Source organism: Crocuta crocuta, unplaced genomic scaffold, assembly GCF_008692635.1.
Source record: "Crocuta crocuta isolate KB4526 unplaced genomic scaffold, BGI_CrCroc_1.0 scaffold170, whole genome shotgun sequence".
NCBI classification, from domain to species: domain Eukaryota; kingdom Metazoa; phylum Chordata; class Mammalia; order Carnivora; family Hyaenidae; genus Crocuta; species Crocuta crocuta.
Genome location: NW_027527853.1, coordinates 659,074 through 686,552, shown reverse-complemented (window position 1 = coordinate 686,552; position 27,479 = coordinate 659,074). Strand labels below are relative to the sequence as shown.

The window sequence follows — 27,479 nt, the reverse complement described above, 5'->3', positions numbered from 1 at the left end:
GAACGACTGCCTGGGATCCAGCTGGAACCTGAAGGATCTGGAAACCGTATCTGTGCAGAAACACTGAAGAATGGGAGGAGGGAGGAGTTTCATGGAAAAGCAAAAACAAGGAATAACTGCTACTTTCAACTATTGGAAAAGTCATTCCTAAATGCCAATAGACTTAGTGTCCATTGTCTAAAAGAGGGGAGGAAGGTAGGAGGGGATGGGGGAGCAGAACAGACAGAGATCAAATTCTGGATCAAGGTAAAGGTCTTTTTAATTAAGGTGGTCCAAATAAATAAATAAATAAGGTGCTCCATCAGTAGAATGGGATGCTTCACCAAGTAGTGGAAGAATCCATCTCATCCCAGTACAGTTGCAAAGGAGTCAGGGATGATACCACACTGGGGGAGACAGACTGGAGCAGATAAGACCCCAATCATCACCCAGGACTGCAGAATTTTAGAACTCAGAGGCATCCCAGAAAGGAGCACATTTTGTCATAATAAGAGTTATCTTTCAATATTTAAAAACTCCAAGTAGTAGCCCTCTTATTTTAAGACTCAAAGTCTTCAAAGCTGTCATTTGGAGAGTCACTCAGACTCTCTGGAAAATGTGATTTATGTGGCTCTCATTGTTTCGACAGACGTGGAGGTCCCCCACCTGCAATGGGAGGGACTGTGTTCCAGAATCACCCTGAGTGATGCCAACCCTTCCATGAATCCACGAAATCCAGTTTCTTAAGTACAGAAGAAGATAGCTGGCCTTTAAAGGACAAGCCCAAACTACCAGAGTGGTGGTAGGTGAGGTCACTGAGGGGAGGCATACTTCAAGAGTGCAGTTTAGTTTTTTTCTTTAGCAACTAGTAAATCCCTCCAGAGTATTCATTTTTAAATGTGGGTTACAACCCATTAGTGGATCACAAAATCAATTCCATGGGTCTCAATAAACTTTTATTTCTTTAGTGAAACAACACAATAGAATGGAAAACATCAGAACGCACTGCTCCCAGCAAGTGAAATACGGTTTCCTTAAACTTCTGTTTCAGTCAAATGTGTGTGTGTGTGTGTGTGTGTGTGTGTGTGTGTGTGACAGAGAGAGAGAGAGAGAAAGAGAGAGAGAGTGAGAGAGAGAGAGAGAGAGATTGAGAGAGAGAGAGAGAGAGGTAAATCTCTCTCTTACCTTGGTCACCCTAGAGCACTAGAGCTTAGGGCTAGGGACACAACCATGCAGAAAGAGCAGGAGACAGACACTCTGGGTAGAGATGACGAGTTTTAATGACACAGCCAACACTCACAATCACGGCTGGCGTTTCCAACAACTTGATCTTTGGGACAAGACTTTGTGCAGAGTCAAGCAATACACAGAAGCACATGAGCAACAGAGGCAACATTCTGGCTTCTAGTGAGGGGGCAAGATATCTACGTGTCATGATCAAAGTACCTTTTTATTCTTCTTAAATTAAAACCTTAATTTGCTCTGGCCTCCTAAGGGGCATTCTAATCCCTGGCCCCCATTTCTTTACAAGGGACATTCTCTTCACGTGGGGCCGGCTCACCAGAGCAGCCTTCCAGCCCTCGAGAGTCTCCTTCCGTGACACGCACAGCTAGGCTTGCACAGGCAGGGAACACACGTGACAGGGCTGCTTTGGTGGTGCTGGTTGGGGAGGTGTTTTCTTCACTGGATTTTGGTGACTGCTTCATGAATGGAGGTGGCCACATAATCTAGATTTTTACTAGTTAAACCACACATGTTGATCCGACCACTTGGCAGCAGATAGATGTGCTTTTCCTTAACCAGATATTCAACCTGCTTGGCTGTTGAAAACCAAAAGAGAGATAATGAGAGCAGTAGGAACCCTCTCAGCCACTGAGGGTCAGAGATTCCACAACAGTTTCAGGTTTCCTTCTTTCCCCCAACACAGAGAAGCAAAATAAAAAGAGATATATTGCGGGGCGCCTGGGTGGCTTAGTCGGTTAAGCGTCCGACTTTCGCTTAGGTCATGATCTCTCGGTTCGTGGGTTCGTGCCCCGCGTCGGGCCCTGTGCTGACTGCCAGCTCAGAGCCTGGAGCCTGTTTCAGTCTGTGACTCCCTCTCTCTCTGACCCTCCCCTGCTCAGGCTGTCTCTCTCTCTCTCCTAGAAATAAATAAAACATTAAAAAAAAAAAATTAAAAAAAAAAAAGAGATATATTGCCCAATTAAAACACAGGGAAGTATGTTCATTTGATTCTGGAAACCACTTATTATCCAACTTTCTGATCTCCAGGAAGTTTAATATGGCTTCTCCTGATGCGAACTACCTCCCTACTAAAGATGCAGTTACATTCACCAGAACAACCTATTAATACAACCCTAAGACTTAAGAACATCCCATTGATATGAAAAGCCAGTTTGAAGTGCTTCCTTTATCTCTTCCTTAACCCCAGCACCCAGCAGCAAACGCCCTCTGACGTTTCCTTTTCACAGCACACTGTACAGGCCTCGCGCCAGAGGTACTGGGTACACGCTGTGTGCATGAACCAACAGGCTGAAAACCTGTTAAGTCACATGTGATCGGGCACTTCTCAGGTCCCTCATTCAAACACACAGGAGGGCTTCCCCACGTGTTTGCAGAAAAGCTCGTGTTAGAAATAGGAGGGAACTGCCTATTCTTCCCTTATGCCACAATCTCTATCAGTTTTTTTAAAATTTGTTTTTATTTATTTCTGAGAGAGAGTGAGAGAGCACGAGCAGGGGAGGGTCAGAGAGAGAGGGAGATACAGACTCTGAAGCAGGCTCCAGGCTCTGAGCTGGCAGCACAGACCATGCTGTCATGACCTGAGCCAAAGTTGGACACTTAACCGACTGAGCCACCCAGGCTCAGAATGCCACAATTTCTAGAGATTTTTGGTTTATTGCAAAGCCATGAGACAATTTTATTTGAGTTTTCCCTAAATAATTAGTACCCTCAATTAGCACCATCGATTTGAGGGAATGGGATAATTGTTATGGACTGAATGTTCATGTCCCTCCAAAATTTGTATGTTGAAACCCTCACCCCTAATGTGATGGAATTAGGAGCAGGGGCCTGTCAGGTAATGAGGTTTGGATAACACCATGAGGGTAGCGCCCCTGCGTTGGCAGGAATGCCCTTGGGTGTGAGCATGCATGCACACTCTCTCTCTTCCCTTCACCCCCACACAGTAAGAAGGCAGCCATATACAAACCAGGAAGGGAGCCCCCACCAGAACTGACCATTCTGGTGTCCTGATCTCAGGCTGCCCAGCCTCCGGTACTGTGAGAAATAAATAAATAGCCTATGCTAATTTGTTACAGCAGCCCCAACGAAGATGGTGATAAAATCATAATAATCACAGGAGCAAACACCATGTGCCAGACAGTGTTCTAAGCACCTTATATTAACTCAGTCAATCTTGATAACCTTATCATTCCCATTGTATAGATGGTGCATAGGAAGTTAAAAGACTTCCCCAAGGTCATACAGCTAGTCAGTGGTAGATCTGGGATTTTAAAGCAAGCCATGTAACTCCCAAATCTGAGTTCCTAGCCAGGATGCTGAATTGCCTCTGTATAGAAATGGAAAATCTGGACTCTGTAGTCAGTGCTACCATGGACCCCTGCAAACAAACAAAGTGACCTTCAGAAGTAGCCTTGACCAGGGGTGCCTGGTCAGGTGCCTAGTAGGTTAAACATCCGACTTCAGCTCAGGTCATGATCTCACACGGTCGGGCTTTGTGCTGACAGCTCAGAGCCTGGAGCCTGCTTCGGATTCAGTGTCTCCCTCTCTCTGCCGCTCCCTCGCTTACACTCTCTCTCAAGATTAAACATTAAAAAAAAAAGAAGAAGTAGCCTTGACCAGCTTTAACTGATCACTTGGGTGAAGTACGGTCTCCCAAGGAGACAGAGCGTAACCTCACACACCACAGAGCCACAGGCCCACTACCACCTGGAAAGCCTATGCCCCACTGGCAGATGTGGTTACAGGGCTCCAACCTTGGTTTTTTGTTTGTCTATTTACAAGACTTTATTTTTAAGTAATTTCTAGACTCAATGTGGGGCTTAAACTCACAACCTCAAGGTCAAGAGTTGCACGCTCTACCAACTGAGCCAACCAGGCACCCCAAGCCTGTTTTCTTTTTTTTAAATAAAGATGAAACCTCTCTACTTTTGTCAGGGAGGGAAGCATCATAGCTGAGAAACTAAGGTGATGAACTCTTTCCCTAGAAAAAGGCCAATACACACATACACAATGTTTAAAATAACATGTCAGGGGCTTGAGAGGTCTCTTAGAGTACACCACAAATGACAGGCTGCCGTCCCCTGTTCTGATGGACGAAATGTCATAAAGGAAGCACTGCGACGTGAGCCCTGTAGAGCCCAGGTGGTGGTATATGCAGTTCACTGTACAATTCCTCCAACAGTTCTGTTTTAAAAGTTTTCCTAATAAAATTTTGGGAGGAAAAAAAAACCTGTTTTTAAAAAGGGTAAATAGTGCCAGGTGCTAAAAATAGAACTTACGTGTTATGAGCACAGGTCTATTCTCACCGTTTTCTAATTCATAATAAAATGAATTTCCTACTCTGGAGAGTGGGGTAATATAAATATTTGATGGGGAGACATCCCATCTCTGAGCCTTTAGAATATTGCTACTAAATACCACTTCCATTACACCTAATATTTTAAAAACTGCACAGGATAATTTTGCTTATTCAGGTGAATAATTCCACCCAGAATCGGGGGACACCTATGGCTAACTGAGCCAATCTTTACTTTTTGGGTAGCCTCATTTTACCCCAAAGTATTTCCAGGGGTCTACAATATCCAGTACCATCTTTTTTGTTTATATTTCCTTTGGCTTTTTCACACAGGCACTTTGATGGCCCTGGTTTACAGTGCTCCCAGACCTCTCATGTTCCACTTGCTACCCAAGCCAGCCGTACAACTGTCCCCAGAGCCACTCGAACACAAGGTCCACATGCAGTAAGCGGCCACATCTGCACCACATGACCTGTGGCTTGGCTGGCAGGGGTTCGGAATCACATATTAAATGAATGAATCCTCTATCGATAATCAGGAAGGACAGCTGACGGCTGATACGCCCTACACACAGCTGACCAAGTGTCACGCATGGCTGCCCACTAGACTTCCAATCAGCTCTCAACTCCAGCTACCAACCTAAGTTCTTATTTATGAAATGGAGAGATAACTTTGTAACTTCTTTTTTGAGGGCAATGCTTGGAGACTAGGAAAGACCTGTTAAGAATCAGGTCCCTGAGGGGCGCCTGGGTGGCTTAGTCGGTTGGGCGTCCGACTTTCGCTTAGGTCATGATCTCGCGGTTCGTGGGTTCGAGCCCCGCGTCGGGCTCTGTGCTGACTGCCAGCTCAGAGCCTGGAGCCTGTTTCAGTCTGTGACTCCCTCTCTCTCTGACCCTCCCCTGCTCACGCTGTCTCTCTCTCTCTCTCTCCTAGAAATAAATAAAACATTTAAAAAAAAAAAAAAGAATCAGGTCCCTGAATAATCACATATAATACTTATACATAGGATTAAGGAAAGTCAAAAGGTACCTGAGCATTTATGAGAGACCTTTCATAAAACAAGTCTCCAAGGTATAAATCCTGTTACTTCCCAGCCCACAAAAATGAAAATATCTGAGTTATGGCTCCGCAGATGGGTGGGACACACTGAGAAAACCTAACTTGTTCTGCCCAAAGTTATGAGTGACTGACCAAACAGGTAACAACCAAAGGGGCTGAACCCAAGAACAGAGAGGAGTGAGCATTCCAGGTGGCTGGGGGGGGACACTTACGAGTCAAGCCGGTGAAGCTGAACATTCCAATTTGCTCAGTGATGTGGTTCCAGGTTCCAGGAGTCTTGAGGGCTTCTAAGCGTGCCCTGAGTTCAGACCTCATGGTCAGAATCCGGTCAGCCATCGTCTTCACATTACCTGTCCTGAGTGGACAGCAGTATAAATATCAGTCCCAAGAGGACAGATGGCACACAGAAACATATAGGTTTTAAAAATGTAATTTAATCTATAAACTGCAAATGAGATCACAACCTGGCTATGATAGTTTGTGGAGGCCTAGATGGGTAGATAAGCAGACTACAGAGAGACTTACCAGGCAGAAGGAAATAACTGAGCCTCCGATGGAGTTTAGCACTAGTCATGGGTATACTGGCTGTAATACCGCTCTTGTTTTAACCCAGAATTCACCTAGGGACTGACCCAGACAGGATTTTATCAGGCTTAATTAAGTAGACTACTTACATAGTAGTCAGTAGTAGTAGTAGTAGTAGTAGTAGTAGTAGTAGTAGTAGTAGTCTACTACTTTTATATAGTTACTACATAAAAATTGTTTCAAAATAAGGCAAAATGAAAAACAAAACAAAATAAGGCAAAATGTATGTAAACTAGATACAAATGAAGAGTCCTCAAGTTGTCCCACTAACTTGCAGTTGGATATTCTAGTCTATCAGGAAATCCGTCCTGTGTTTTCCAACTTTTAGGGGGGAAGCCTGGGTGGTAAGAGAATGGGGAACACGTCCCATTCATTGAGTGCTTCCTACTATGTTCCTGGTGCTGTGATGTGTTATTCACATGCGCTGTGTTATGCATGTGAATAACACATGTGAGCAGGTTCTAGCCAGCCTTATTTTACAGAAATATCTGCGACTCAAAGAGTTCAAAGTAATTTTGTCCTGCCTCTACCAATATAAAAGGAAGAGATGGTTAAATGTGATGGGACAATTACTGGCCTACATTCCCACATCTCACCCATCAGGCTTTGTGCCCCTTACCATTCCTTAAAGAGCTCAGGGTTAGAGAGGGTAGAGGCCACAATTCGTGCTCCCTGAGCAGGAGGGTTGGACCAAGTAATTCGCACAATCTTCTCCATCTGGGAAAGGACCCGCAGGATGCTGTCATGTTCTTTTGCAACCACAGTCAGATTGCCCACTCGCTCATCTAGAGGGAGGGATGAGAGTCAGCTGGGAGCTGTAATGGGGGTGGGGCGGGGTGGGGCTATAACTCAGGAGAGCACTCACTGTAGAGCCCGAAGTTCTTGGAAAAGGACTGAGCACAGAAGAGCTCAAATCCTTCAGACACAAAATAGCGAACGGCCCAGGCGTCTTTTTCAAGGTCTCCAGATGCAAAGCCCTGATAGGCTGAGTCAAAGAAGGGGAACAGAAACCGGCGCTGTGAGGAAGGAAAGCGAGTCAGGCCAGGAGATCCTTCTGGAACCAACCTCAGACACCAGCCTTCCTTCCCCAGCTGGTGCCCGAACAAAATTTCTAATACTACCCATTTCTCCTATCTCTCCCCTTTCTGCATTCAGCAGCCACTTACATCTGTTTCTCTGCTCAGCTAAACACCAACCAATAAATCTAACAATTTCAGTAAACCTTATTTTTTTAAAGTACATTCTCCTAGGGTGTCATGATGCCACTTTGCCAAACAGGGCTTATTTATGAGGTATGGATGTAGTGTCCTGTGTTGGTGGAGGATTCTTTCCTCAGAATTCCTGGTGTGATAAGCTTAGTCAGCTTGGTCTCCCCAGGGCTCCCCAACAATCCCAGGACTAGTCTCCTGGGCACTGAAGACAAAGCAGACCAGGTGGTCCCTACTCTCACCCCTCCAACCTCCTCAAAGAACTCCCCACAACTGAACTTGGCCCTCCTACTACACTTGTTCTCTGAGAGGAACCACTTCTATGCTCCCAACTGTCCAAGGCAGAGCCCAGGGTGCATCCTCCACTCCTACCCCAGTAGCTCAGCCCTCACATCCAACCACATCCCGATTCCTATCACCCCCATCTCCTGGGAGCTTGAGAATCCTTTCAAGTCTGCTCCTGCCACTGACTTCATTCAGGTCCCCATCAGCTCCCACCTAGATCATGACAACAGCCTCCTAACTGCTCTCTCTGCTTCTCTAACCTTGCCTCCCTTGGATCCACTCCCTGCTATGTAGCCTGAAGACAAAGCACATTTGCTCACAACACAGCATGACATCAGTGTTTTCCAGTGGCTCCCCACTACCCTCCAAATAAAGTCCAATGGCTCAGCACCAAATCTTGCCATTTACCTTTAACTCACTCATAATCCCTTAGAACTCTCAGCTGTACTGAGAACTATTCTCAGTTCCTTACATGGGCCATGACTCTGCCTTGGGCTTTGACTACACTCCTCCCTCTGTAGGGAACATTCCTTCCCTGCCAGCCCCCACCTGTCCTCATCCTTCAAGTCACAACATGGCTTCTTCTGACACCACTGCCCTCCCAACACACACACACACACACACACACACACACACACACACTCCCCAAAGTCTGGGCTATGTGCCTCCACATAACCCCATCAACACCGCATCCCACAGTACTTGGCTGTCTGCCCAAACAGGCTGTATGCTCTTTGAGAGCAGAGATGGTCCCTGCTGTGCTCACTATTATATCCTCCCAGTTCCTGACACATAACAGTTTCTCAATGAGTATTCTTTAAACACATTAATGGAGAATATATACACTTTGAGCTAGAATTTCCAATCTAGAAAGTCATCCCAAAGAAATAATAAAAAGGAATCTTATACACAACTGTTTAGAAGAGTAAGAAACCTGAGATCTAAATGTCCATGAATTGATTTAATCAATCCCTGATGGCACGTAGCCATGCATGGAAAATGGTGCTATAAAACATTCGATGGCATGTAAAGGAATCCAAATGAAAGACAAAGTATGTTACAAAACAGCATAAAGAAAATGATCCTGTCTTTGTGAAATAAATATGTTTACATATGTATAACATATTAACAATGGCTTTCTTTGGGTAATAGGATTTACAATTAGTATTTATCTTCTTCTTTGGGCTTTTCCCCAAACTCTTCCATAAACAGATATTGCTTTTGAATACATAAAACAATAATACATACTATGCTTCAAGAGATGCTCTGAAAAGGCAGTTACCTTCATGACGGCAGCAATCTGCTTCCACTGCTCCGGAGTTGGGTCAGTCCCAGTTGGGTTGTGTGCACAGGCGTGGAGGACAAAGATGGAGAACTCGGGGGCATTCTGAGGGGAAGGAAGCTATATCAGCTATGACACGTGCAGGAATATGGGCGGGGGTGGGGGGCTGTCAGAGTCAGTGGCTCACTGGGCAAGGAGCAGCATATTTCTTACTTATGTGCTAACACAGAAACCACCATCTGGTTTGGGTAGTGATGTTTCAGACTCTCTCCCTTATCAACCGATCCAAAGACCTTTCTCTGCTTCTCCTGACACCATGGGGGTCTGTTTACTTATCATCTAATCGCCCACCTCCAGATCATTCAGGAAACCCTGGAGATCGAGTCCTCTCTTCGCTGCATCCCAATAGTGATAGGACCGAATGTCTTTAAATCCAGCAGCAGAAAATACACCATTATGATTCTCTGTAAGCAAAGGGAAAAAAGTTAAAACACTTTTACAAACACAGAAGCTTAATTGGAAAGGGTACAAGTCACCTTCCAGGGCCTTCACAGGCTCAATATTCCCTGGACAACACTGAGGATAGGGGTTAAGACTTAGAAGAATGAGGGGCACCTGGGTGGCTCAGTTGGGTAGGCCTCCAACTTTAACTCAGGTCATGATCTCACAGTTCGTAGGTTTGAGGCCCGCATTGGGCTCTGAGCTGACAAGCTCAGAGCCTGGAGCCTGCTTTGGATTCTGTCTCTCCCTTTCTCTCTGCCCCTCCCCTGCTCGCGCTCTCTTTCTCTCTCTCTCTCTCAAAAAAAAAAAAAAAAAAAAAGGACTTAGGAAAATGACTGTAATCAAGAACAAGTTCAACTGGTCAGTCATGCTAAACTTATATCCTACACCACATGGGACTTCCTGTGTCTACATTCTATATCTCCTCTGGGAAGTTTCAGCATATGCTAAAATACAAGTGTACCAAGCGTCTTGAGGACAAGCATTCCTATTCTGAACTGGAGCATCAGGTTACTCAGGTACTGCCACAACCCACTGCTTGAGCCATTCCCAAATGTCAGCTGATTCAGGGTTGGGTTACATCTTCTGCATAAGTGGTGAGATTCATGAGGGTAATACCCCCTGGCTCCTCTCGCTACAGCTAAAGGACTCACCCCAGGTTGGTGAGGACACATAGACGGGCGTGTCCTTGTTGTTCGTTCCATTATACCATCGTGCTAAGAACTCAGCTCCGATTCGAAGTGCACCTGTTCCCCCCAAAGACTGCACACCTCCCACCTGAAAGAGGAGAAGCAAGGTCACTGGTTGATAATGGTGAAGTCAGATGATTATTAGGAAAACTCCAGTAACAACGAGCACTTACTTTGTGCCTGTTCTGTGCTAAGTCCTTTAAATGTATTATCTTATCAAAACCTCACAACTACATGAAGGAGACGCTATTATTTGCCCATGTTTACAAATGAGGAAACTGAGGCTACGGGAAGTGAAGCACTTGGCTCAGTTATCAGCCTCTCAAGGCAACTTTCCTTACTTCCTTACATCTTAAAATGACCTCACATGGGCAATAATAGAGTCCTATGTTTTCCCATTTACAAAATACTTTCACACAATTCTTATTCATCCTTGCACAACCCTATAAAGTAAGCTATAGATCCCTAACTCATACATGAGGAAATTGATGCAGAGAAGGGGTCTCCCAAAGGGCTGTGCGGCTGTGAGAGGCAGAGCTGGAAGTGATTCCAGGCCTTCTTGCTTCAAATCAGGTCATCTACCCTGCTCTACTGTTCTGCCTACATGCCTTCGATTCCACCCTCTTGCAATTCTTAGTAGGCTTTAGCATGGCTCAGTAGAGAAATGTCATAAATTGCTCAATATGTCTAAAAGATTAAGGAGAAAGAAAAAGATCACTTGAGAAAAATCTATCTAAATAAAAGGAAGGGCACAGCAATCTAACACAGTGGCAACCTCCTGGGGAGGGACCTTGGACAGGGGAATCCTGGGATGGAGGAATAGTGATCATGGGGACTTTAGCCTAATGTGTGAGTAATTTTTAAAATAAGGAGAATGTATTCATGTATTATTTGCAAAATTTTTAAATAATTTTTAAATTTTTTTAGATGTCTGGGATTTGCTTTTGGCACAGATGTGGGAGGGTATACAAAAGTGACCAAATACAGATCATTGTTGAAGCTCAGTGATGGATACGTGGGGGTTTGTTCGTCACACTCAATTATCTGCTTATGTATACATTTGGAATTTTCCACAATAGAAAGGTTAAAAAAATCTTCCTAGACAAAGAAGAAAAGCTCCTAAAATCTTTTTTTAAAAGAAAAAAAAAACACTGATACTAAAGGATAACAAAGGAAAAAGACAACAAAAAAAGGGAGACCAAGCTCATTCATGAATATTGATACTCACCTTCCAGATAAACATTAACAAACAGTATGAATCCAACAGTACTCTAAAAAATATCCCCTTTCTCAAGTGACAGTCATCCCATGAATGCAAGATTGTTAGAGATATCAAATGTGTCATGCCGCTAACATATAGAAAACCCAAATGATCTTCATGACAGATAAGAAAAACATAGCCATCCCTGATTTTGATGCTCAGTAAAATAGGAAATAATGGATACTTCTTGAAAATAACAGGAAAAATTCATTCAGCCATGATGAATAAGTCAGCTTCTTGATGAACAATGAGTCATTAGCAGAAATCCTCTTTGAGCCAGGAACGAGGCAGTGATACCAATTATCACCATTTGTTATTATTCCCCAGTGTTCTATTTGTATGCAGAGGTCTGAGCATCTGTGAAAGAATACTGTCTGAAATGTGAAACAGAAGCCAAGTGGACATTCCCACAAACGATGAAGTGAGCATGGTTGTGCGCTGTAGGAAAGCAAGGGCAGCGGACTGGGTGAAAATGGTTAGTGCATATCAGATGGGGCACATTAACTTCTCTGTTCTCCGCAGTGATCCCCGATGAGCACCAGGGCCCTCCTATTACTTTAAAGGTTTGCGGGCCGCCTGGGTGGTTGAGTCAGTTAGACAGTTAGTCAGTGATGTTAACCATATGTGCATTTATGTTTCAGGGACTTGTCCAATCAGCTAAGTTGAACGTCAACTTTATTCATTATCTCACATTTCAAACACCCAGGCAATTCTGGCATGTTTACACTTTCTATACAGATGAGCAAGGCTTCCCTTGAACCTGGTGTTAAGTTATCAGGGGTATGTGACAGGTGTGTGTGGACATCAGTGAAAATGTTCTCGGGTGTAATTTTGTATTTCCTTTCTCTCCCACTTCAAGATGCCAATTCATTAACTAAAAGAAGTAAGAAAGCCAGAAACATGTTTAGATTGAAAACATGTTTGGAAGAGATAAACTCACTTCACTAATGTGAACGAATCCTTTCATGTAACACCTGACAACAAATTCTCAAGAAATTGTCATTCCTTAAAAACATACTGAATACTGGATGGCTTCAGTGAACACAAAACTGTATGACCAATTAAAAGAAAGAAATGGAGCGAATCCATAATGTATCAGTTTGGTCATTCTGTAACCTGAATTTTGGCAAAGTGCTCTAAAGTCCAGGGAAGCTCTGCATCTGGAAGGAAGGAAACAAGTGCAAAGTTCAAAAGGAACCAGGCAACTAGCCCTGGCGGCTAACCTGGGGTGTCCAGAACAAGAAAAATCCAGTAATGTATGGTGTGAATGATGTCAGTAGGCAATCTGTACTCTTGATTTAGCTACATGGCCTGAAGAAATCCCTGCCAGACTTGAGAGCACTTGTCAGAAATCACAGTTTGCTGATGTGATGACGTCACTTGGGAGGAGCAGCAAAGCTGACCAGAAGCTGCTTGTGGCCAAGGCCATGATGCATGAACCTGGGCACGGTTAGCAGTTCACACAGGTATCTAGCACAGGGTGCTAATCATGGACAAAATAGATGAAGAAGATGACAATGTTGACAAGATGAGCCACAGAGAAAGCCTAAGTCTCCCAGAAGTGACAGTCAAAGCAAGAAACTGGGATGGCATCACATGAACTACAAGCCCTCGTACTGACAGTGGCCTGGAAATTCCGAAAGCTGAAACATTATAATGCTGGAGATGAAAATTGGACATATGGTATAAGGTCTGAAAATAGAAAGCAGTAAGAGGCAGTGAGGAGTGTAGAAAATAGGTCTCCTCAAAATGGTTGATGGACCTGGTAATGTTAAACCTTGAGAAGAAAAATCTAAGGGAAGAGATGATTACTGTTTGTTTTCTGGTTCATTCATTCATTCATGCCTCATCTCCTTCAAGATCTGGCTGAAATGCCACTTCTTTTTTTTTTTTACAAATAGTTTATTGTCAAATTAGTTTCCACATAACACTCAGTGCTCATCCCCATAAGTGTCCTCCTCTATGCCCATCCCCCCCTCCCCCTGAAATGCCACTTCTATTTCTATCATGACCACCCCAGTAAAAACCAAGTCTACCCCTACTCCCACCCTCAGCTCTCCTAATGTGCCTCTCCTACTTTCTTTTTATAGCATTTATTTTCTTTTAATAGACTCTATCATATTCTTATTTATTATGCTTACAGTTCCTTCTCCCCACCAAACAGTAAGCCAGGGCAGAAAATTTTGGGTCTTTTGGTCACCACTGTGCTCCAGCTTCTAGAACAGTGCCTACCCTTAATGGTGAGCACTCATCTGCTGACTGAATGAATGAGGGAATTCAAACATCTAAGAATCTCTGAAGTGTCAGAGTAGGAGCTAAATGCTGAAGATGTACGAGATAAATGAGTAAGCCATCATCCCTGCCCTGAGGGAAGTTATGGTCTTATGGGAGAGACTTATAAAATTATACAATATAGTAAGCATAAGTACAGTTATTCCTGAGCTGTGAACAAAGTCCTGTGATAACTCAGCTCTGCCCAAGAGAGCTAAGGACTCAGCATGGAAGTGACCCTTGGCCAGGCCTTGGAGGACTTACAGGCCCTTGGAATGGCANCGGGAGGGGGCAGGGAGCAGATGAAATGATTATCAGTGTTTTTTGCTAAGGAAGATCATCCTAGCTGTACTGTGCAGAATGTAACAGGATGGGGAAGGGACTAGAGGCAAGAGGCTCTTACAAGAATCCAAATGAGAGGATAGTGGGCTGAACTTGGGGATGGTGAAGACGTCCAGGGAGAAAGAACGGACTCAGAGCTCAGAACCAGCCAGTAACCATGATGATGCAGATGCCAAGAGAGCATCCCAAACCATCCTCCCACCCCTCAAAAAAAGCCTTCAAATATTTATGGACTGCCACCTAAATTTGTTCTCTGATTGAAAACACAACACAGGACAAACCAGACTAAGAGGGAGGGCCATGTTCCACACATCTTACAGAATGAAATGATCAAAACGAAAGCACCGGGGCAGAGAAACAAGAATCCACCCGACACAGTTTTGGGGTTTTTTTTAACGTTTGTTTTTGTTTTTGTTTTGAGAGACAGAGAAGGCGCAAGGTAGAGTCAGGGAGAAGAAGACACAGAATCGGAAGCAGGCTCCAGGCTCTGAGCTATCTGCACAAAGCCCAGTGTGGGGCTTGAACTCACATACCATGAGATCATGACCTGATCCGAAGTCAGTCGCTTAACCAACTGAGCCACCCAGGTGCCCCCAACACAGTTATTAAGTTTAGAAGAAATGTGCAGTCTCAGAGGAAGAAGGTCCCCAACACAGAAAAAACTTGGTTCTCTCCTCTGTCAACAATAGAATTCCATCTAATCTATCAACAGCATCCTAGCTGCCAAAGTCCTCCACTGTCACAGTTCATCAGGACTCTCCTCAACGTCCCAGTGTCAGCCACCGAAATATACTCATGACTTGCCTGATCACTGACCCGAGTTCCAGGACATTCACTCCGAGCCTCCCTGCCTCCTGATTCACGGAAGACCGTGCCTGTGTCCAACCCTCAGTTTTCACCCTGCCATTCTGCTTAGGGAGCCAACTGGGTAACAGCAGGTGGGGAATAAATCAGATGATTCCAAGATGTGGTCCCTTCCATGCACGAAGGCTGCACTACAACACCGGCCCAGGGGAGCAGTAAGGGCAGCTGGTTTAAATTGCACAATACCTAACTGGACTACTGCAAAACCTTCCCCATCCTCCTCATGGCAGCCAGGCTTATCTCCTTCAAACACACTGATTGGGTAACTCCTCTGCTCAAACCTTTCCCTTGCCCAGAGTGCCAAAATCAGCCTTCCCAATCTACCTGACATGTTCCCAGCTCCAATCAGGTAGGTCTCTCTACAACCAAACCCACTTACCTCCGACCTCTGTCCCTGCATTCCTTTACTCCCAAAAAAGGACCCCTCCTTTTTCCTTCCTCTCTACTTTGAGGTTCCTAACCCTGGTTGTACTTTGGAATCACCTGGGGAGCTTTTCAAACTATGTCCATGCAGGAAAGGGAGTTGGTGGGGGGCAGGGAGTGAAAGGACAGGGAAGGATGGTACCGTCTAAGATTCTGACTTAACTGGTCTAAACTGGGGTCCATCCACCTGTATTTATGTCAGATTCCCTAGATGATGCTAATGTACAGCCAGTGTCCTGGTCTCATTCCCCAAAGTTCACCTCATGTCCCAATTCCAGCCCTACCACCATCCCTGTCCTCTGAGTCCCTACAACACTGAAATCTCTACCAAACCACTTCTGGGCACACACAGCCTATCTCGCTATGTCTGCTTCCAAATGTGTTCTTCCATACATCTCCAGCTAGATACAGCATACCTACTAGGAAGCACTTAAATGGGAAAAGCTGAAGTCAAGGCTAGAAGAATTAAAGAACATTAGAACTGGCAGGAACTTCGGAAAGCATCTAGACAGTGCCTCTTGAACTTTTGGGGCCACAGACTCCTTTTGAAAGTCCAATAAAAGCGGGCTCAGCTGGTAGAGCATGCCACTCTTGATCTTGGGGTTGTGAGTTCAAGCTTGATGTTGCATAGAGATTCCTTAAAAAATCTTTTACAAAAAAATCCAATAAAAGCTAAAACCTTCTCCTCAGAAATACACATACACACAGAATTCTGCATAAAATTTCCGGGGGTTCGGAGGCCCCTTAAATAATCCCCTATGCAAGTGCTCCTAATGGGACCATGAACTACAAACTATTCCTCTCCTAACATGTAGATGAGATGCCAGGTTCAGAGGGGTAAATGACTTGCCCGTGTCCAAAGTAGGGGCAGATTTGGGTCCAGGCCCTGCTCTCTTGAGCATTCCATTAAATTCCCTGAAACACTGACTGCTTCAAACCCAGCAGCTAAAATCTGATCATCTATTGCATAAAACAAAACAATCAAAGAAGCCATGCTTGGTATACAGCCACACCATTTACACTACCAGTCAGGAGACATAACACCTGACACTTTAAACCAAAATGAGTTTTCAACCTCTTCTCCCCTGTGCAACCTCTTAAAGAAAATACAGTCAACCTCTAATGACACAGGTTTGAAATGCATGGGTGGACATATGCCTGAATTTTTTTTTTAAATAAATATAGTACCATGCTATAAATGCATTTTCTCTTCCTTATGATTTTTTTTTAAGTTTACTTATTTATTTTGACAGAGAGAGAGAGAGAGCACGCGTGCACGTGCAAGTGGGGGAGGGGCAGAGAGAGAGAGATAATCCCAAGTAGGCTCTGCGCTGTCAGCACAGAGCCCAACTCCAGGCTCAAACTCACGAACTGTGAGATCATGACCTGAGCCAAAGTCAGAGTCACCCATGTGCCCCTTATGATTTCCTTAATAACATTTTCTCTAGCTTACTTTGTTGTAAGAATACTGTATAGAATACATACAACATACATAAATTGACTGTTTATGTTATCCATAAGGCTTCCAGTAGACTATTAGTAAAGTTTTGGGGAGTCAAAAGTTATACAAGGATTTTTGACTCAGTGTGGCACAGAGTCAGCACCCTTAACCCCCACACTGTCCATGGGTCAACTGCACACCCTCACCCAAAACTCACCCGATTCTCCTGGAGAGCTGGGCTGTTATCCCCAAGGGCAAGGCGGGACGCACAGGTCCGGAACTCCGCCAGGCCCAGGATGGGCAGGTACTCATGGTTTAGGCTATTGTCGTTAGCAATCTTCTGCTCCACCTTCCTCACGACTGGCAAAACCCATGGCTGGCAGTCATCTGTGCGATAAGCTGGAAGACAGGGAAGAGTTAGTAACAGCAGAGTGAGGTTTCATCCAAGAAAGAGCTAGCATTGCGAACAGGGAGCATGCACCACCTTCCAACCAAATAGAAGAGTGAGGGAAATTAAAGTTCATTCGCTGACTGCCTGCCTGCTCTGGGGCAGCCACTGGGCTACATGCTGGGCAGGCAGGACAGACATGCTTTCTACCCTTATGGAAGTTAGAGCCCTTGAATGCATGACCTAAAAAGACAGAATGCTGAAAAAAAACTGGGGCGTCAGAGAGCCTGACTGAGGGAAAGAGTGCACGTGAAAGCACTCTGCACACTAAGCTACACCTTACAGATGCTATGTCGATATTACTGGCACGCCTAGTTCTGTATAGCCATGGGCCTCGAATCTCCTTCCTTCTGCATCTCCCCAAGAGATTTCCAGAAAGTGCAAGGTGCTATTTCACACAAATGCTGCACCTTCAAACATAAAATGTGGGGAGGGGCGTGGCAGAAGGCCCACCGCCTCTTCCTGTCCTGTAAGAACAGGAACAGGACAAGTGGCAAGCAAATGCCCCAGGGCTGAAGATTCCAGCAAATGGTTACACGATCCCTCAACAACCTATTTGAAATCTGCACACATCTTTGTCTTCTCTCTACCAGGGTTGACCATCACTGTTCCTCCTACTTCATGTTTCACACTTTTATTGATCTAAATGTATCTATTTCACAATATTTATAGTCTTGCCTACAGCAAATTTCTAAGCACCTCTACACTAGAAGTATTTTTAGTCCAGTTATCCTATCACTGACTTTTTCCCCACGACTAACGTATTATCTTAGGATTAGAGCTTTAGAGGGCAGCTGCTGTGGCTTGCACCCAAGCCAACGATCTGTGCAGATTCCTGGCAGGGGTCACCGGTCTCTGCTGGAATGTTCACGTCTCCAACAGGCCCACACTTTTGCAAGTGATTTTGGAACTGAAATTTTATTTTATTTTTTTAATGTTTATTTTCTTTATTTTGGGGGGGCAGAAAGAGGGAGGGAGGGAGAGGGAAAGGAGGGGGGAGAGAGAGAGAGAGAGAGAGAGAGAGAGAGAGAGAGAGAGAATCCCAAGCAGGCTCCACGCTCAGCACAGAGCCCTACATGGGGCTCAATCACACAAGAGTGAGATCATGACCTGAGCCAAAATCAAGAGTTGGATGCTAAACCAACTGAGCCATCCAGGCACCCTGAAACTGAAAATTTCAGAGTAATTCTGATTGTTTTATCTTGCTGATTTCTGCCCAACACTGATCCTTGACTTTTTTTTAATCACTTTTTAGAAAGGTTATTGACATTGCTTACATGTTGAACAATACATGTTGACTACAGAAAATCTTAAAAAGCCCAGAAAGCAAATGATAAACATTATGATTAATATATAACCCCAGCACTCAGATACAGTATGAACACTTTGGTGTACAACCTTCTAAGCTTTATTTGACATGAGTACATTCTTTTACAAAATATGCATCATATTATATATAAAATTTTCAACATGCTTTTTTCCACTTAATAAATATGAGTATTTTTCGCTGTCATTAACTATTCTTATAATAGTTCTTATAACTATTCTTATAATATATTCATGTCTCCAATCCATCCTTATCCTCCATCTGCCTAGTTCCAAATCCTCGCCCTCCAAAAAAGAACAGCTGTTCTTAATTTCTTTTGTATCCTTCCAGAATTTCCCTATGAATCTACAAGCAAATACAGCTTCGTATGTCCCCCCTTTTCACCTAAAAGGTAAAATGCAACATACTATACACTGTTTTGTTCCTTGCTTTTTCTACTTAAAGATCTTTTCTTTTTCCGTTTCTGCACAGAATGCCTTTGTTCTTTTTTACAGCTGCATAACTGATGAATGTAGCATAATTTGTTTTGCCAGTGTCCTGTTGATGGACACTTGAGTTGTTTCCAATCTTCAGCTATTACAAAACAATACTTCAGTGAATAGCCTCATACATATGTCATCATACATGGATGCAAATATATCTGTAGGATGCAGTTTGAAAATGGAAGAGATGGATCAGAAGTATATGTATCTGTAGTTTTGACAGATATATCCAAATTGGCCTCCATAGGGATTTTTTTTTTTTGAGCTGCCTGCCATGTCCTGCATAAACGACATGCTGCACTTCAAAGCTAACAGCTGCTCTTAGAATCAAAAAGGACAGAGCAGCAGGCCTGTACCTCTGCCTCACAGCCGAGGTGCCAGGACGATGGGTGGGATGGGGATGGCTGCAGCCTCACCTGGCCTAACGGCAGACCCCCACGGCGCTACTGTGGGAGGTGGCAGGGGAAGTCAGCAAGAGAGGGCGGTTGACTAGCTGGGAATACTCGGGGCTGGCGGAGGGGGACAGGCCAGAGGGCAGAGGGGCCCAAATCTCACCTACAGGCCGATCAGGCACAAGGCACTGATCCTAGATGCATCAGTTAACACTCCTACCATCAACATGTAAGTGTCTGCCTCCCACAGCCTCATCCAGAGTAAATTTTTGCCAGTGTGAGGATGCGAATGGTACCTCAGAGTAGTTTTAATTTGCATTTCTCTTATTATAAATGCAACTGGGCATTTTTCATATTTATGATCCATTTGCAACACAATTTTAGTGGAGAGACAACATTCCTTTCCATGATTAAATTATTAAATATTTGTGTTGCTTTTGTTTATTTGATATTGTAAGTACTGTGATAAATGTTCTTGTATCTTCACACATATTCTTGAGTGTTCCCTTAGAAAAATTATTCTATATGTAAAATTATAGGTCAAGAGTTATACAACAAATAAGTCAAGACTTTATAAGACCATTCTGATTTGGGGTCTATCTCCTATCAACTAACTCTACCCTCTAGGGATGTATCATCTGTAAATCATCTGCAGAAGCCATCAGGCTAGTAATAAGAATGTAGACAGAGCTCAGACTGACACAGCCACTAACCAACCAATATTCTCTGGATAGGAGCATGGATAGGAGCATGCTCACATGCTAGCCCCTGGCCCAGGGAATTCGCTCTAAACAAGTTAAAAAGCCTACTTCTCAGGTAGGACTTGGATCTGGTTTTTTTTTCAATTCCTTTTTTAAAATGTTTATTTATTGTGAGAGGGAGAGAGAGAGAGCTCAAGTGAGCACAAGTGGGGTAGGGACAGAAAGAAATGTGGAGAGAGAATTCCCTAGCAGGCACTGCACTGTCAGTACAAAGCCCAATGATGGGCTCAACTTAGGAACCATGAGATCATGACCTGAGCCAGAATCAACAGCCTGATGCTTAACTGACTGAGCCACCCAGGCAGTCTGGTTTTTTAATTTTTTAATGTTTATTTATTTTTGAAGGAGAGAGAGAAAGAGACAGAGATAGAGCATGAATGGAGGAGGGGCAGAGAGAAAAGGAGACATAGAATCTGAAGCAGGCTCCAGGCTCTGAGCTGTCAGCACAGAACTCAATGTGGGGCTCGAACTCACAAACAGTAAGATCATGATCTGAGCCGAAGTCAGATGCTTAACCAACTGAGCCACTGAGGCGCCCCTGGTTTTTTTGAAGAGATACCAAAATAACCACTTTTAAGTTAAGAGTTGTCCCTGAAGGGAACTGGAGTATCTATGATCACAATGCTACCATTGTCCATCTTATTCCCGGAATTCTTCTTTTGGAATTATTAGTCTCATTATTTTGAATATCCTCAGTTGGTGCCAATCTTTGTCCTTGAAAGCAAATCTGATTTCTGGAAATGGTACTTGCAGCAACAGCAAACACATCTTTGACTACACACACAGAGGCGATGCTATTTAGATGTACAAGAGTGTGGGTGTCCATAGAAAAACCACTTTTATTATGCTTCACATCTGTGTTTGGATTATGTAATCTATTACATAATTATGCCATATATATTAAATTTATGATAATAATGTTATTTGTAAACCACGTATTGTAAACAAAATAGGGAGGTGTCTGGTGGGCTCAGTCAGTGAAGCATGTGACTCGATCTCAGGGTTGTGAGTTCAAGCCCCATGTTGGGTGTAGAGATTACTTAAAAATAAAATCTTTTAATAAATAAATAAAAATAGAGAAGATAAAAAGTGGCAGTACCTCTGTTCTTATCCATACTGTATATTCTGTACTATTCTAAAAAATCCTGTATATGACTGGAGGCACGGAGGCATCGTGTCTATATTGTGACAAAAGAGAAATTAGCCAATTGATACCTACCCTCCCTTCTTCACCACCCAGTTTCTCCTAGGTTCCATTCCATATTTATTCCCAATGCCTTGCCTAACTGCCCTGATGAAGCAGAGCAGCAGACTGTTCTCGTGATTACAGCAGTGAAGGCAAACATGATTGACAACTATGGTTCCTGCTCTCCCAGGGATTTTTACCCCTATTTTTTGGAGTTTCTCATTCATTCTTTCATTCACTCATTCATCACTCATTACTGAATCATTCACTCATTCATTACTCATTACTGAATCTACCAAGAACCAGGCACTGGCTACAAGGAGCTATACAGAAATAGGTAGGATACTGTCTGCCCTCGAGGAAACAGAACATAGAGCACTTAATTCTCCTGTAAGAAGTCAGGAAAGCTTTCACAGAGAATGAAGTATGAAAGATGAATAAGAATGTAAAAGGTAAAGGAAAGGGCATACCAGTGTAGAGGCAAAGAAGTTTTCCCTTCTACCCCTTTAGGTTCTCTGGCTGGTCTAATAATTTAATTGACATAAGACAGATTAACAGGAGAAAAACAAAAGCTTAATAACTTGTACCTCCTGTACCCTCTATATACAGGAGAGCTGAGTAACTCCCCCAAATGGCCAAAGCCATCACATTTAAATATCACCTTCAGCTAGAGACAAAAGATGTTGGGGGTGGGGAGTCAGTTATGGGAGGTGACCAGTAAAAGCACAGTGAACATGAGTAAGATTGTTAGGCAGATTTAAGCCTAGCCCTCTCCACTCATAAGTTTCTAGATATTTAGAGTCATCTGAGAGACACTCTTACAAATGGATATTTCCCCTATAAATGTAAATGTTTCTTATTAAAGGGTAACTTCTACATGGTTTTCAGAGCTTCTCCTCTATCTGCAGCTTCTTAAAAATAACCAGCTTAAGGCATACTTCGGGGTGGTAAATTCTGCTTCCCTTCACCAGACTGCAGGAACACCTGTGCAAGGTCCAAGAGACCTAGAGACCTGAGGTGTCTGAGGACCTGCATTTCCATGGCTTGAACATAGGATCCAAGGAAGAACAGCAAGGAGGGGCTCAAAAAGTCTTTGGAGTATCTTGAGTCTCTTCTAAGGAACATCATTTCAATGGGGAAACCACTAGAAGCATTTAAACAAGAGGGTGACGTAGACAGCTGTACATCAGGATCATCTGGGTGACACTGTAGAAAATAAACTGGAAAGGAGAACACAGGCGGATATTTAAGTCAGGAGGCTACCGCAATAATCCAGAAAGGGAATAATGAAGTCTTGAATTAAGGCAGTGATGGCAAGGATAAAGAAAAGAGGAGATAGTCATAAGATTTGAGGTCGACAATACAGAATGAGTGATCAAATAAATTGACATGGGTTCAAGGGAAGGATGGCAAATAACTCAAAGTCTCTATAGTCTGGATAAAGACTGGTGGTGATGTGGGGCGTAGAGGGTCAACCAAGATATAAAACATAAGCAGAAAAAAAAAGATTGAAGGGAAGGTGAAAATGACCAGTTGTGTTCTAAACATGCTGAATTTGGTGTGTCTAGTGAACTGTACCAAGTATGGGTCTGGCATCCAGGGAAGAGGTCTCAGATAGAAAGAAAGATATCATAATTATAGATATCGACGGTAGCTGAGCCATAGGAAAAACAACAAGGACTTACTAAATACTTAGTACACACAAGGCACCGTCCTAAATGCTTTAACTTTTTATTTTTCAAGCCCTGTTTAATTCCTCTAAACAACTCACAAAATAGGTATCATAACCTGGAAACTGAGGCCAGACAAGTTGAATAATTTGTCAAAGATCAAAGAACTGTAAGAGCTAGGCTGTCATACTATATTAGCTCATGAATCCATGTACTTTTTTTAAGGACAAGAGATGTCTAGGGAAAGTCTACAGCAAGCAGGCCCCAGAGGACTGTGTGAGGGGCTTGTCTGCCGGCAGACTTCCCAGCTCCAGGCACCCCTCTTTTAGAGGAGGCACATGAATTTTGGGGCAGTGAGCAGTGCTGCTCCCCAGAAGAAAGAAAGAACATGGAGAATTCAATGATCAGTCCCCCTCCTCTCCTCCGAACATCCCCACTTCCCTCACCCACTGCTACCCAAGAGTCGAGGCATGTATGCACACCTCTTAAAGCCCTTCTCCAACTAGGCTCATGGGAAGAGGGGCAGGGAGTACTCAGAAACACCCAATACCGCACAGCTATCCAACAGTTTTATGTGAAGATGCAAGACATCCACATTAAAAATAACAACAGACATTAAAATAAGAGCAGTTTATCTGGAACAAAAGAAATCTAAGTTTACGTGAAAAACAGACTGAAGCCTATGAAGAAAGGTCTTGCTTCGGCTCCATCAGGCTGGACCTGTGTCTCCTCTGCCCTTAAAGCCACGTGTCTGAAACTTTGGCAAGCACTAAAATGGTCAACTCAGAGTATATCATACTTACATGTGATGCTCTGCTTTAACTAAAAGGAAATTATGGAAACAGCTAGAAGAATGTCTCTGAAGAAACAATCAGCAAGTAAGAACTAGGTAGTAAAATTATAGTTGTAGTTTATTTCAAACACGTCCAACATAACTACAACTTGAGCTAGATAATCCCCCCTGGGCTTTATCTTAACTTGGGGGGGATAAAAAGTAGCTTCCCCAAAGTCAGTGATTGATTACGTTTCCTTAAAGGAATATACTTGATGATATGTATAACTACAACCAGGACATACAAAAGCTGAAGGAGACCCTTACCTGAGCACCTGCCATCCACAAAAAAAAAAAAAAAAAAACTGGTCAAGGTGATCATAAAAAGAAAAATACTATTTACATCCATTTTTCACTTAGAAATCACATTTCACATGGAATTATTCATTTAATCCTCAGTCAACTGATGAGGCCAGTAACATCATTATCTTACATGTAATGTGTTAGTGAATCTTAGAGTAGAATTTTAGAGAGAGGTAATTCCATCCCTGCTCCTCATTTAACAGACTGAGTCCAGGGATGTTAACTAGCCCTCCCAAGGTCACATCACTAGATGGCAGGGCTGGCCTGTATGCAGAGCGCCTGCCACTACAGTGCACCGGCAGCCTCTGGACCACCTGAAGGACCCAAAATAGAGGAGAGGAAGTCCCCTTACCAATGGCCTTATGACTTGGGGCAGGCTGCTTCATCCACCTGGGCTTCAGCTTTCTTATGTCTAAAACAACCCTGAGATTAAATAAGATTTAATGCAGGGGTGCCTCGGTGGCTAAGTCAGTTAAGTTTCTACCTCTTGATCTGGGCGCAGGTGAACTTGCAATCTCTCAGTTCAAGAGTTTGAACCCCCCATCAGGCTCTGCTGTGATAGTGCAGAACCTGCTTGGGATTCTCTCTCTCTCCCTGTGTCTCTACTCCTCCCCCACTTGTGCTCGCTCGCGCTCACTCTCTCTCTCTCTCTCAAAAATAAATAAATAAACTTTAAAAAAAAAAAGATTAAATGCATAAATCATTTGTTCATGGTAAGGAGGTAAAGTTCCTGGGTTCCTGGAAACCTGTTACAGGTGAGGTGACCACCTGAACTACAAACCATACTTCTGAGCCAATCATTTCTACCCTGGGCTGGCAGGGCACTTTTTCTCTACGTGAGCAGTTTATTTCTGAAGGAATGTCAAAAATGATTTCATTTTGCAGTTCTTAAGCTGAAAATTTTATTCAACATCTTCTATGTAACCTACCCAAAGAAATGCCAGAACAACAATAATAGTAATAATAGTAACAGAAATGCCAAAACGACTCTTACATAACTCCTACTTATTTGTCAGCCAATGGCCTAAATACTTTAAATGTATTTAACTCTCACAAAAACTCTGTAAGATAGTTTAAAGGTAACTGAGTCAAAATAAATTTTAAAGCTGTTTTTAAATCAACATCAACATATATATCTGGCTCTAAATAAGTACTTGGAGGTTTTTAATTGGATTTAAATTAAGAGCTTGAATAGTGCCCAATTCCAATTCAATTCAAGGCATCCTGTCAATATTTCTTCCACTCAACTGCCTACTGAAAACATCACTTTCTCTCCATGGGCTAAACTATGCAGTATTTGCTTTTTAAAAAATGCTTTATTATGGAAAATTTCCAACATATACAGAAGTTGCAAGAATAATGGGTGTTTCATGTACTCATTACTAGATTCAACAAACCATACTTTTTAATGGCTTTTTTTTCTCCCCTCCCTCATACTCCTTGGTAAAGACTTTTTTTTTAAGAGGTCCTATGAACACTCACTGTGGGAAGCCTGATTCTGAACCTCCTTCTTGCCACCCTCGATTTTCCCTTTCCAAAATCTCTAGTCCTCTACGTATGATCCTTAGCACAGAACATCATCACACTCATTTTCTTCAACCTGACTGGTCTTTGTATGTGGTCGAGCATCTGTGGGGCTTCAAACGTTCAAATGACAGTGAGAGAAACAACAAATTCACCAAAGGTTGGAGTTATTTTAAGGTACTCCAGTCTAAACCCTTTTCTTGCAGAAGGGGAAACTGAGGCCCATGTACCGAGCTGTCCCAGGTCCAAGAAATACAAACAAAAAATGAAAACAAGAATGCGTGAAAAGGGAGCTCCTACCTCCACATTCTTTCTACTCCTTCCCACCATCTCTACCCATTCCTACCACATCTCTGAGGGCCAGACTATTCTTCCCAGATTCTCCCAGGCAGCACTAACCTGTCTCAGAAGTATTTTACATTTCTATTATATCATATCCTGACTTTAACATCCTTGAGGCCAAAACCAACCCTCAGTGTTCCCCCCACAAGGTTTGTTAAAGTACTGATTGATACCTGGTAGTCACTCAAACATTTAGTGACCCAGATCAGAGTTCCCTAAGGCTCAGAGTTCTCCTTCATCCATTCCCCAGTAGCCAGGACTTCAAGCCTATCAGCCTTCCTAGCTTCCTCCCTCTCCTTCCAATCTTTGGGCGCCCCATTTATTAACACGTGAAAGGATGCGGTATAAAGAACACAGAATGGGGAATCGGAAAAACCGGGTTAGTGCCCTGGCTGCTAGATCTGTACCGTGGACCTTGGGCACATCTCCTTTTCCCAGGGCCTCCATGTGCTCATCTGTAAAATGGGCAGATTGAAAAACCTTCGTGGATCTTGCCTCCTCTCAGGGGCTCCCCTCTGCGGCCAGCGCCAAGCTGGGCCTCGACCTCTCCCACTCCCCGCGGCACAGGTTAGGTCCGCTCAACTCCCCAGGCTGCTTCTACTCCTAAGCACTGCATCTTTACCTCCCACTCCTAGGTTGACCTTGCGGGGGTCCGGATCCTCCCGGAAGTCGGCAGTGAGCTTAAAGACAAGGACGGGCTGGGCCTGCGGGACCTCGGCGAACACAGAAGGAGGCGCCATTGCAGGACAGCTGGAGACGGCCGAGGGCTTTCACTCTGCGTCCGGAGCCACACGGTCCCGTCTAGCCCCGGTGACTGGAGGAGACTCTCACCTTCACCTAGCTGGCAGGGGCGGGCCCGCAGCCTCCAATGGCCTAGCTGCGTCCGGAACTTGGCAACGCGGTGAACCAATCGCGAGCTTCTGACGCAGAAGGAACAGGAGGGAGGGGATGCTGTTAGCCAATCCAAGAAGAGAATCTTATCAGAGGCTAGTAATGATGCAACCAATGCACTGTGCTCTGGCTGAGATGGGGCGGGGGCTAGAATTGATTGGCAGAGCGGACTCCTATAGTTGAGAACGCTATCCCTTGGATCTCTGTGCTGAGGGAGGAGCCGAGTAGCCGGGTGCGCCGAAGGTGGCCTACTTGACCTTCGAGGGCCAAGGCCAAGAGAGAAGCTAGGTGGCCGGCGGGAATTCCGGAGGACTGGCCCTTCCGGTAGCCATGAAGCAGGCGTTCTCGCTGCCAGGCCTGACGGCGTTCACGTACCTGACCCGGGCTGGCAGCCAAATCCCGGGCGTCTGCGCTCAGGGACGAGAGTCCTTGGCCAGAAGTGCAGCTCTGGAGCCCTGGCAGGTGACCTTGACCATCCTGGTCGGCTTTTCCCCCTGAGAGAAATGTGGGTGAGTGAGTGTCAGGCAAGGAACATCCTACTAAAAAGTGGATGAGTGACCAGAAATTCCTTTCTGCAGCTTTTCTTTCTT

General features: G+C 44.0%; 1 protein-coding gene across 1 annotated transcript; it reads right to left on the bottom strand.

Annotated features, from left to right (window-relative positions):
• Window positions 1-1,241: 1,241 nt before the first annotated feature.
• GOT1 (glutamic-oxaloacetic transaminase 1) lies at window positions 1,242-26,863 on the bottom strand. Its single transcript, XM_077778897.1, has 9 exons — window positions 26,621-26,863; window positions 16,949-17,130; window positions 10,094-10,217; window positions 9,291-9,403; window positions 8,940-9,044; window positions 7,030-7,180; window positions 6,784-6,949; window positions 5,792-5,934; window positions 1,242-1,799 (listed from the first exon to the last, which is right to left on the bottom strand). Exons 1-9 carry the CDS (start codon window positions 26,736-26,738, stop codon window positions 1,660-1,662), a joined length of 1,242 nt encoding a protein of 413 aa, XP_077635023.1. The 5' UTR covers window positions 26,739-26,863; the 3' UTR covers window positions 1,242-1,659.
• Between the last annotated feature and the right edge of the window lie 616 nt (window positions 26,864-27,479).

Bases quoted from the DNA above. Each gene is read 5' to 3' on its own strand.
- GOT1 (XM_077778897.1), bottom strand. From the start codon at position 26,738: ATGGCGCCTCCTTCTGTGTTCGCCGAGGTCCCGCAGGCCCAGCCCGTC. The intron at 6,950-7,029 runs GTGAGTGCTCTC...CCCTCCCTCTAG, and splicing joins CAAGAACTTCGGGCTCTACA to ATGAGCGAGTGGGCAATCTG. The intron at 1,800-5,791 runs GTAAGTGTCCCC...GGTTTTCAACAG, and splicing joins CAGCTTCACCGGCTTGACTC to CCAAGCAGGTTGAATATCTG.